Below are 12,456 nucleotides of genomic sequence, written 5' to 3' on the forward strand. Positions count from 1 at the left end.
TGGTCTTTCTTGAACTATTTGGAAAAAACGATAGGTTTTTATTAGAGATGTCCGATAATATCGGCCTGCCGATAAATGCGTTAAAATGTAATATCGGAAATTATTGGTATCGTGTTTTTTTTAATTATCGGTATCGTTTTTTTTTTTGGTTTTTTTATTAAATCAACATAAAAAACACAAGATACACTTACAATTAGTGCACCAACCCAAAAAACCTCCCTCCCCCATTTACACTCATTCACACAAAAGGGTTGTTTCTTTCTGTTATTAATATTGTGGTTCCTACATTATATATCAATATATATCAATACAGTCTGCAAGGGATACAGTCCGTAAGCACACATGATTGTGCGTGCTGCTGGTCCACTAATAGTACTAACCTTTAACAGTTAATTTTACTCATTTTCATTCATTACTAGTTTCTATGTAACTGTTTTTATATTGTTTTACTTTCTTTTTTATTCAAGAAAATGTTAATTTATTTATCTTATTTTATAATTTTTTTTAAAAAGTACCTTATCTTCACCATACCTGGTTGTCCAAATTAGGCATAATAATGTTTTAATTCCACGACTGTATATATCGGTTGATATCGGTATCGGTAATTAAAGAGTGGACAATATCGGATATCGGCAAAAAGCCATTATCGGACATCCCTAGTTTTTATTTATATTTATAAAGGATTTTTTAATTGTTGCTATTTTTAGAATATTTAAAAAAAATCTCACGTACCCCTTGGCATACCTTCAAGTACCCCCAGCGGTACGCGTACCCCCATTTGAGAACCACTGCTCTATGGTATCCATCCTTAGTTAAAACTAATATATTTTTCCAAAAATAAAATCTGGTTTAGTGTTCCTTAGGATGACATTTTCATACAGCATGATTGTTGGCCCTGCGATGAGGTGGCGACTTGTCCAGGGTGTACACCACCTTCCGCCCGATTGTAGCTGAGATAGGCTCCAGCTCCCCCCCCCGCAATCCCCAAAGGGATAAGCGGTAGAAAATGGATGGATGGATGATTATAAAACATTATTGCCTTAAAGTATGATTCACATTCAGAATTTTCCATCCTTCTATATATGGTAGTTGGAGTTGCAGACAACTTCATGACTGCTAAATAGCAGTTTTCAGTAATGTCACAGAAGATGCAGGATTTGCTTTAACATTTAAGTGGTGAAACTTCCTATTAGAGAACAGCTGTAGTGCTGTATTCTGAGGATCATGTCATATTTAATTTTGAACTTTTTTTTTTTTAATGGTCCTCAGTAGCAGTGTTGGGTTAGTTACTGAAAAGTAGTTACAGTTACTAGTTACTTTATTTCAAAAGTAACTCAGTTACTAACTCAGTTACTTACACCAAAAAGTAATGTGTTACTGTGAAAAGTAACTATTTAGTTACTTTTTTTTTCTTTTCTTTTTTAAAGCTCCCATTAATGCCCTTTTAGCCTTCATTTCAGTACTGTTATTGCACTGGAGAATAATACAATGTGTTGATCAACTTGACATGCATTTGCATCACTGAACTCTGCTAAGCAATGTGGTCTACATACAACACACAAAGACAAAGATATGTTTCAAAGGGCCAATTTATTTCAGGCCAGAACAAATTGACAAAACTATTTTAAATAGCTGCAACATAACATACATAAGTAACAAACAGCATAATAACAACATAGCTGTAAACCCGGCTTCACCTAAGGAAGGCACACGTGACATACACAAAGCCTAACCAAGCAGATTTGAATTGTTGTTTTGGGCGGTAGACGGGATCTTTGATCCAAGACACAACTTACATTTAACTAAAATTGTCTTTTCTTTGTGCTCGACAAAAGAAAAGAAGTGAGAATATCTCATACTTGCCAACCCTCCCGAATTTCAGTGCCTCTCCCCGGGACAACCATTCTCCCGAATTTCTCCCGATTTCCAGCCGGACTTAAGGCACGCCCCCTCCAGGTCCGTGCGGACCTGAGTGAGGACAGCCTGTCGTCGTCACGTCCGCTTGGCCAACCAAAAAGTAACTACAGAACACTATACCGTATAGTGTTCTGTGGTTACGGTTTACGTTGTATTGGGCACCCCACCCCCCTCTCCTCCCCTCCCCACACCCACACACAGACACACACACAGCGCGCCTCCGGCTTGTGACACAAGAGATTCAGAAGGACGACACTGCAGCGCTCCAATAAAACACACTCAGATCTTCTGTTTCTAGCCAATACTACATTAAAATAACGCAGTAACGCATCATGTAGTAACGGTAACTGAGTTACTGAATATAAAAAATAACTCGTTAGATTACTAGTTACCGCCAAAACTAATGGCGTTACAGTCCCAACACTGCTCAGTAGTCACGTACAAATTTGTGTGAATTATGCAAACATTTTTAAATTTGGTCCCCATGAACCATATTAACTCTTTTTTCCCCCAGGGTCCCCAGTAAGAATGATCAGCACATTACTTCATCAATCCAGAGATTTAAAGACGTGTATGAGCTAACTGGGCAGTGGCCATTTTACCAAAAAAAATGTTATGCCTCCACAACCTGTAGAAAGGGTGGTCCCCACAAGTGATGATCAAAAACTTGGTCCCCATTCTAAATGATAACGTGTGCGTGCGTGCGTGCGTGCGTGAGAGTGTAAGAGGGTTGTACAGTGTACCGTTATTGGTATAGTACCGCGATACTAATGAATCATATTCGGTACTATACCGCTTCTAAAAAGTACCGGTCCAACATCCCCCCCATCCCTGCAGGACGAGGAACAGCGAAACATGCTTCACTACACACCGTAGCTCACCGTCGTCACAATGTAAACAAACGGCATTGGTGGATCTACACCTAACATCCACTGTAATGATACCAAGTACAGGAGCGTATCTAGTGATACTACCGTACTATGCTTACATCGATATTTTTTAGCATCACAAAATATTTTTTATTTTAATTTTTTTAATGTATATTATGTTTGTAAACTCAGGAAATACGTCCCTGGACACATGAAGACTTTGAATATGACCAATGTATGATCCTGTAACTACTTGGTATCGGATCGATACCTAAATTTGTGGTATCATCTAAAACTAATGGAAAGCATCCAAACAACAGCAGAATAAGTGATTATTACATTTTAACAGAAGTTAAATGAGAAAGTAAGCAGATATTAACAGTAAATGAACAAGTAGATTAATCATTCATTTTCTACCACTGTTGACAAAATAATAGGTAGATAAATGACACAATATGTTACTGCATACGTCAGCAGACTAATTAGGAGCCTTTGTTTGCTTAAGACAAGTTGTCTTGTATGCTCACTATTTTATTTAAGGACAAACTTGCAATAAGAAATATGTTTAATGTACCGTAAGATTTTTTTGTTAAAGTAAATGCAATTTTTTGTGGTCCGCTTTATTTAGAAAAGTATCAAAATATTGGTATCGGGACAACACTAGTGTGTATGTATGTCTGTGCGTGCAAATGAATAAATATAAAAGCCTAATCTTCACTACTGTCTTCTTTCGCATACTGGAAGTGTGCAGCAAATTCAGCCTTATAATTGATGGCTTTTCATTTTGCAATCGCAGAATGTTTAGCTGACATAGTTTCTCTACTGCTTCCCGGACCTTCCGATGCCTTAATTAAAAACACCCATTAATAACTTTAATGACACCCATTAATAACATGAATGACATTAGTTAATAACATGACTGACAGCTGCTGGTTTATGGAGCAGAACAAGTTATGTTTGATTCCAGCATCACTCCCAATGTTAAACATTTTTTGGAACAGATGACATGAACTGTAGAGGAAATCTGGATTTGATGATGATTAGTTTTTACGAGTGTAACCTGAGCGCAAGATGTCAAATCATGCAAGGACGTTGGGGAAGCCGATTAATTGAACTTCGTCATCTGCATTCCAGAATGGTGTTGTGGGTCACCTGCTCTGTTCACACTGCAGGGTATGACGCCTCGTCAGAGGTGGGTAATAACGCGCTACATTTACTCCGTTACATCTACTTGAGTAACTTTTGGGATAAATTGTACTTCTAAGAGTAGTTTTAATGCAACATACTTTTACTTTTACTTAAGTATATTTATAGAGAAGGAACGCTACTTTTACTCCGCTACTTTTATCTACATTCAGCTCGCTACTCGCTACTAATTTTTATCGATCTGTTAATGCACGCTTTGTTTGTTTTGGTCTGTCAGACAGACCTTCAAAGTGCCTGCCTTACTGGTGACGTTTCACTTCGTTCCACCAATCAGATGCAGTCACTGGTGACGTTGGACCAATCAAACAGAGCCAGGTGGTCACATGACCTCTCACAAGTTGAAAAACTTATTGGGGTGTTACCATTTAGTGGTCAATTGTACGGAATGTGTACTGTACTGTGCAATCTAATAATAAAAGTTCCAATCAATCAATCAAAAGTGTGAAGGAAAAAAGATACTTTTTTATTTCAACCGTACATCCCGTCCAAAGCCTAAAGACTGAACGCACATGAGGACGTTCCTGTCTTCACAATAAAAGTGCCGCTCCATCGCGCCTGCGCTTTCAAAACAAGAGTCTCCGAAAGCCAGCGCAAACAAGCTAGCAAGCTACGGAGTTTGACGCCAATATATTTCTTGTAAAGTGTATAAAAACGAATATGGAAGCTGGAAACTTTCATGTGGTATTAGACAGAAAGGAGGAACTTTTCTTCTCCTCCATTTGAAAACGTGGACGTTATCATCACTACTGTCTGATTACAATCAACGCAAGTCATCAGAATCAGGTAATACACCAACTTATATTCTAGTCTTCATGAAAGAAAGGAATCTATATGTTAAACATGCATGTATATTCATTAAAACACCTTTAACATGTAAACAAAAACAGCAAAATAAATACATATAAATGATATACTGTATATATCAATGTATATGTATCTATGTGTATATATATATATATATATATATATATATATATATATATATATATATATATATATGTATGTATGTATGTATGTATGTATGTATATATATATATATATATATATATATATATGATATGAGTGTGTATGTTACTCATCAGTTACTCAGTACTTGAGTAGTTTTTTCACAACATACTTTTTACTTTTACTCAAGTAAATATTTGGGTGACTACTCCTTACTTTTACTTGAGTAATAAATCTCTAAAGTAACAGTACTCTTACTTGAGTACAATTTCTGGCTACTCTACCCACCTCTGCGCCTCGTTCACATTCCTCTGCAACCCCGCCTCTCCGCACAAAGAGTCAAAGACACTTAACGAGGACAAGGTCATTCGCCTTCTTTTCATTCCGCTATGGTAGAAACGCACAATGCTGCAAAATTTACCGACTTAATTTTCATTTATTGTCGGTTAATTGACTTGTGGAATATCGGCCCAGGCCTACTTCCAATGCCAATAATAGCGCACACAGCGTACGCCATGGAGAGCACAGCTTAAAACATAAATAGTATGATGTGTAACATTTGGAATAAACAACTTACTATCATTTTGCCTTCCAGCTGGCCTACCTTGTTCACTTTACTGCTCTTGTATTTCCTGTTGATGCACAAAATAACGCTCTCTTGTGTTTGAATGTCTTCCTGGTTGTTGAACGTGTGCCCCTTTGCCTGCAAGCTTCTCTCCTTACGCTTTGGCTCTGCTTTCTTAAGCACACCTCTTTTTCATGGCACCAAGGTAAGACGGCCGCCGAACTAAGTACACGTATGTACAAGTATGTGTATGTATAAGTATATATGTCTTTTTCATGGCACCCAGGTAAGATGGCCGCCGAACTCACTACTATATAAGTATGTATGTACAAGTACTGTGTATACAAGTATGTACAGGTATATATAAGTATGTATGTGTGTATGTATGTACAAGTATAAACAAATATGTACAAGTATATATAAATACATACAAGTAGAGATGTCCGATAAAGGCTTTTTTGCCGATATCCGATATTGTCTAACTCTTAATTACCGATTCCGATATCAACCGATACCGATATATACAGTCGTGGAATTAACACATTATTATGCCTAATTCTGTTGTGATGCCCCGCTGGATGCATTAAACAATGTAACAAGGTTTTCCAAAATAAATCAACTCAAGTTATGGGGAAAAAAAAAAGCCAACATGGCACTGCCATATTTATTATTGAAGTCACAAAGTGCATTATTTTTTTTAACATGCCTCAAAACAGCAGCTTGGAATTTGGGACATGCTCTCCGTGAGAGAGCATAAGGAGGTTGAGGTGGGGGGGTAGGGGGTAGCAGGGGGTGTATATTGTAGCGTCCCGGAAGAGTTAGTGCTGCAAGGGGTTCTGGGTATTTGTTCTGTTGTGTTTATGTTGTGTTACGGTGCGGATGTTCTCCCGAAATGTGTTTGTCATTCTTGTTTGGTGTGGGTTCACAGTGTGGCGCATATTTGTAACAGTGTTAAAGTTGCTTATACGGCCACCCTCAGTGTGACCTGTATGGCTGTTGACCAAGTATGCCTTGCATTCACTTGTGTGTGTGAAAAGCCTGCAGTGCCTTTAAGGTTTATTGGCGCTCTGTACTCCTCCCTACGTCCGTGTACCACTCCGTACAGCGGCGTTGTAAAAAGTCATAAATGTTACTTTTTGAAACCGATAATTTCCGATATTACATTTTAAAGCATTTATCGGCCGATAATATCGGCAGTCCGATATTATCGGACATCTCTATATACAAGTATGTATGTACAAGTATGTATGTACAAGTAAATGCAAGTATGTATGTACAAGTATATACAAGTAATACAAATATATATTTTTTTAAAACAAGCAAATACACCTAAAAAGTGTTTTTGTTTGTGCTATGGCGCCATCTTATGGACGAGTTTGCGCACTGCAGGTGACCTTCCATTTTTGTATAGTGCTTTGTTTTTTCACACTGGAATGCTGTTCGCCGTTCATAGCATTACTACTCGTATGGATTCTTCATTCATCACTCCAAGCTGCGTTTGTAAGTTTTGCAATATAACTAAAACAATTCTTACTTACTAAAGCGTCCCATGTGTGATGTCTGTAGGAGTGTTTTCTTGCATATTTGTACGTGCTATCGTAATGTAATCAAGCGAGCGTCGTTAGCATTAGCTAATATGCCAATAGATTCACTAGTGTCTGTGTTAGTATTATTAACTTACACTGGCATTCTTTTTGTATTGTTTCGGTTTTGTAAATTGCTCAGTAAATTCGCCAAAACGTCATTGTGGAGTTATTAAGTCTGTTTAGTTGATTGGAGAGCTAGCTTGCGCAGCTAGTGGGTCCATGACGATGACTTCTGTTTTGTTTGATCAGCCATTTTACTGCCGTGTTACAGACAATTAAGATATGGAAATAAACATTTATGAAATATTTAGGTGTAAATAACAAATTTTACAATTTATATATCTGCAGCTTATAGTCCGTTGCGGCTAATATAGGGAAAACTATTTATTTCTTCTAAAATTTAGTGGGTGCGGCTTATATAACGACGGTATGTATAAGTATATATAATATTTAAAGTATATATTCATGGTGGCAATGTTATTCTGCACTAAACTCATCATTTTGACCAATCCCAAGTTCCCTAACTGATCCAATCCACTTTAAAAAAAATGTTTAGGCTTCACACTGCTTCAAATACTTTCAAAACACAAAGTAAAACAATTTAGAATAAATTAAGAACAAAAATAAATATACCGTACATCCAGAAAGTATTCACAGCGCTTCACTTGTTTCACATTTTGTTATGTTACAGCCTTATTCCAAATTGGAATAAATCATTTTTTGTCCTCAAAATCCTACACACAACACCCGATAATGACAAAACTAATGACATGTACATAAATATTCAGACCATTTGCACAATACTTAGTTGATGCACCTTTGGCAGCAATTATACCTTCAATTTATCTTTGGGCAGTTTCAACCAGGCTCCATCAGGTTGGATGGGAAGGTTTTCATCCAGGATGTCTCTGTACATTGTTACATTCATCTTTCCCTCTATTCTGACTAGTCTTTCAGCTCCTGCCGCTGAAAACCATCCCCACGGCATGATGCTGCCACCACCATATTACAAATTATTTCTTATATTCGGCACACGACAGCCGGCTCGTACACCAAGAAGTCAGAAAGAAAATAAAGGAACAATTTCTTCCTGCACATCTTTTCATTTTGTAAAAGTACACGCAAAACATGCCAACTGTTCATTTTATTTACAGGTAATGTCCTTTTTAATCCAGCAGATGGCACTGTTATAGATAGATAGATTGATTCCTTCAGGAGAGTTCACTCAGGAAAATTTAAATTCTAGCAGCAGTGTACAGAATTGAGATAGAATTTAAAAAGTAAATAATGGGGGTAATAAATGGAAATAAAATAGAGAATATTACAATAAGAATAAAAATTAAAAGCAACAACAAGAATAAAAATATAACAGTAAAAATAAGAATATAACAAGAGGAACTAGGAAGTGGTGACCATGTTATGAAAATGTATTCAGTTTCCTCACGAGTCGGTATTTTTTCATTCTGTTGCATGACACAACATCACAGAGGACACATATCATCAGTATTATTATTATTGTTATTATTATTTTCAGTAATAGTAATAGTATTGTTATTATATTAGTAGTAGTGGTAGTTGTAGTAATAGTATATTATCATTACTATTATTGTTATTAATATTATTATTAGTAGTAGTACATTATTATTTTTATTAATATTACTAGTAGTAGTGCATTATTATTATTATTAGTAGTAGTAGTAGTAGTGCATTATCATTATTATTATTATTATTAGTAGTAGTAGTACATTATCATTATTATTAGTAGTAGTAGTAGCAGTACATTAGTAGTAGTAGTAGTAGTAGTAGTAGTGCATTATTATTGTTATTAATATTATTATTAGTATCCATCCATCCATCCATTTTCTACCGCTTATTCCCTTTGGGGTAGTAGTACATTATTATTATTAATATTAGTAGTAGTAGTGCATTATCATTATTATTATCATTATTAGTAGTAGTAGTGCATTATCATTATTATTATTAGTAGTAGTAGTAGTACATTATCATTATTATTAGTAGTAGTAGTAGCAGTACATTAGTAGTAGTAGTAGTAGTGCATTATTATTGTTATTAGTAGTAGTAGTAGTAATACATTATTATTATTATTATTAGTAGTACATTATCATTATTATTAGTTGTAGTAGTAGTAGTACATGATTATTATTGTTATTATTAGTATTAGAAGTAGTAGTACATTATCATTATTATTGTTAGAAGTAGTACATTATCATTATTAGTATTGTTATTATTAGTAGTACATTATCCTTGTTATTGTTACTAGTAGGAGTAGTAATAGTACATTATCATTATTATTAGTAATAGTAGTAGTACATTATCATTATTATTATTATTACTAGTAGTACATTATAATTATTATTGTTATTGTTATTATTATTAGTAGTACTAGTAGTAGTACTAGTTCATTATTGTTAGTAGTAGTAGTAGTAGTAGTAGTAGTAGTACATTCTCATTATTATTATTATTACTAGTAGTAAATAGTAGTACATTATCATTATTATTGTTATTATTAGTAGTAGTAGGAGTAGTAGTAGTAGTAGTAGTAGTAAATTATTATTATTAGTAGTAGTAGTACATTATTATTATTATTATTAATAGTACATTATTATTAGTAATAGTAGTAGTACATTATTATTATTGTTATTGTTAGTAGTAGTAGTACATTATCATTATTGTTATTGTTAGTAGTAGTAGTGGTAGTAGTACATTATTATTATTATAAGTAGTAGTAGTAGTAGTACATTATCATTATTATTAGTAGTCGTAATAGTAGTACATTATCATTATTATTATTGTTATTATTATTAGTAGTAGTACACTATTATTATTGTTATTATTAGTAGTAGTAGTACATTATAATTATTATCATTGTTATTATTAGTAGCAGTAGTACATTCTCATTATTATTATTAGTAGTAGTAGTACATTATCATGATTATTGTGGTTATTATTATTATTATTAGTAGTACATTATTATTGTTATTAGTAGTTGTAGTACATTATCATTATTATTATTGTTATTATTAGTAGTAGTACATTATCATTATTATTATTAGTAGTAGTAGTAGCAGTAGTACATTGTCATTATTATTATTATTATTAGTAGTAGTAGTAGTACATTATCATTATTATTGGGGTTGTTATTATTAGTAGTAGTAGTAGTAGTACATTGTCATTATCATTATTGTTATAATAGCAGCAATGACCAGTTATGTATGTTCTTCATGACATGTTTGACCTACACTTCAGGTTTGTCAGGAGTTAAGTTCCTTGATGGCGGCCATCTTTTCAAACAAAAGACAAGCACCTTTACACTCAAAATTATGAACAATATCTAAATAAGCAATAACAACTTAGGGGAGTCCAGGCAGGTCCGCCGTGTGTTGTTGTTGTTGTTGTTGTTGTTGTTGTTGTTGTCTGTTTGGCTTGTAGCTTCCACCGTTAGCATTTGGCTAGCCTCGTACTTGTGACGTACGCTGGCCTGTCACTAGGGTTGCACACAAGGACGTTCAAATAATATTTGAACAATGGCCATTTATCCATGAAAATATGGAGATGTTACTAATGATGTGTTTGAGAAATAAGCAAAAAAAAAAAAACTGACATAATCGTCACAAAAATGAAACTTTATGGAATAAGTGATATTAATAATCATTATGACAAACCTCCACCCTTCTGAGCTCAGACCTTTTTTTTGTCCTCTGCAGGGAATCGAACGCCTGAAGGGAGAGACGGGGAAGTGGGAGAAGGTTTCCTGCTGGGAGGCCATGCGGGTGGCCTTTGGTGGGCCCTTCTCCCTGTCCTGGTGCAGCCCCTTCTCTCAGCTCAGCTGCAAGAGGGACCCCCCTGAGCTGCTCGCCCTTCCTCAGGGGGACATCATTGAGGAGGACGTCATTGAGATCCCACTCAGCTAGGAGGACGTCATGGAGATCCCACTCAGTTATGAGGACGTCATGGAGATCCCACTCAGCTGAGGTGTGTGAAGGTGGGGTGTGGTGCTTCAGGAGGTCACAGGATTGTCTGCGGTTCTAACACGACTTCTTCCGTCACAGTCGCGGCTGTAGACCAAACAAAATACTTTTGCTCCTACTAGCAAACTACCACTTCCATATTCCTCAAACTCTTTTCCAAAGTCGTGATCTTGAGAGTTCTTCCGCCTTCCAAGTTTTCCAAGCCTTTCAAACATTCTAGCATGAAAACATTCAACACGTTCATGCTATCCATTATCCACGTTCACACTTTCTGCAATTCAACATTTTATTGCCCAAAGATTGTCATTGATCTGAAATATTTCCTAAAGATGTCATCAACTCAGGGGAGGTTCAATGTCCCACAGTCGAGCCCAAGACCATCAACTGTTCTAATACCCCCCCCAACTTTTCTCAAACGTTCCACTCTCAAAACATTCCCCATAACAATTCTCCATATTCCAAATCTTACTTTTCCCATAATTCCATATTTTCCATACATCATGCACTCGAGTTCTTCTGCTTTCACTCAGATGTTTGATGCATCGAGGTTCCAAATAAGAGTACATGTTGACGTTTGCACCAGTCACTCTTTCATCTACCATTTTTTTCCTACACTTTTTGTTTTGGTTATGAAAATGTGTGGATTGTTGCTGTGAAGGAGGGATTGCAGTCTGCTGGGCTGGCTTTTGTGTCGCTGTTCCAATTATCCTCCCGGCTTACAAAGCTCTAAACTTAGGGCAGTTGGGGCAGCTGTCAGTGTGCTCCACATAGAGGGACGGAGTGTAGGGATGGAGTGTAGGGACACAGAGTACACGAACACAGAGTACAGGGACAGAGTACAGGGACAGAGTGTAGGGACGGAATACAGGGACGGAGTACGATTATAGGGACAGAGTGTAGGTACTGCGTATAAAGACGGAGTGTAGGGACGGAGTACAAGGACAGAGTACAGGGACGGAGTACAAGGACAGAGTACAGGGACGGAGTGTAAGGACGGAATACAGGGACGGAGTATAGTGACAGAGTGTAGGGACGGAGTATAAAGACGGAGTGTAGGGACTGAGTATAAAGACGGAGTGGAGGGACAGAGTGTAGGGACGGAGTGTAAGGATGGAATACAACGACGGAGTATAGGGACTGAGTGTAGGGACGGAGTGTAGGGACTGACTCTAAAGACGGAGTGTAGGGACGGAGTGTAAGGATGGAATACAGGGACGGAGTATAGGGACTGAGTGTAGGGACACAGTGTAGGGACTGACTCTAAAGACGGAGTGTAGGGACGGAATGTAAGGATGAAATACAGGGACAGAGTATAGGGACTGAGTATAGAGACTGAGTGTAGGGACGGAGTATAGGGACGGAGTACAGGGACGGAGTAT

General features: G+C 36.5%; 1 protein-coding gene across 3 annotated transcripts in view; it reads left to right on the top strand.

The window, feature by feature from the left end:
- Nucleotides 1-11,438, top strand: part of zdhhc3a (zDHHC palmitoyltransferase 3a) — a 42,208-nt gene extending 30,770 nt beyond the window's left edge. For 2 of the 3 annotated variants that reach the window (XM_061983128.2, XM_061983127.1), the window contains exon 7: nt 10,814-11,438. In XM_061983128.2, coding sequence (XP_061839112.1) covers nt 10,814-11,020 — 207 coding nt within the window. In that variant the 3' untranslated portion in view covers nt 11,021-11,438. The remainder of the gene's footprint in view (nt 1-10,813) is intronic. The other variant, XM_061983129.2, reaches the window with a different exon arrangement.
- The last annotated feature ends 1,018 nt before the right edge of the window (nt 11,439-12,456 follow it).

This window comes from Nerophis lumbriciformis, linkage group LG21 (genome assembly GCF_033978685.3).
Source record: "Nerophis lumbriciformis linkage group LG21, RoL_Nlum_v2.1, whole genome shotgun sequence".
In the NCBI taxonomy this organism is placed as follows: Eukaryota; Metazoa; Chordata; class Actinopteri; order Syngnathiformes; family Syngnathidae; genus Nerophis; species Nerophis lumbriciformis.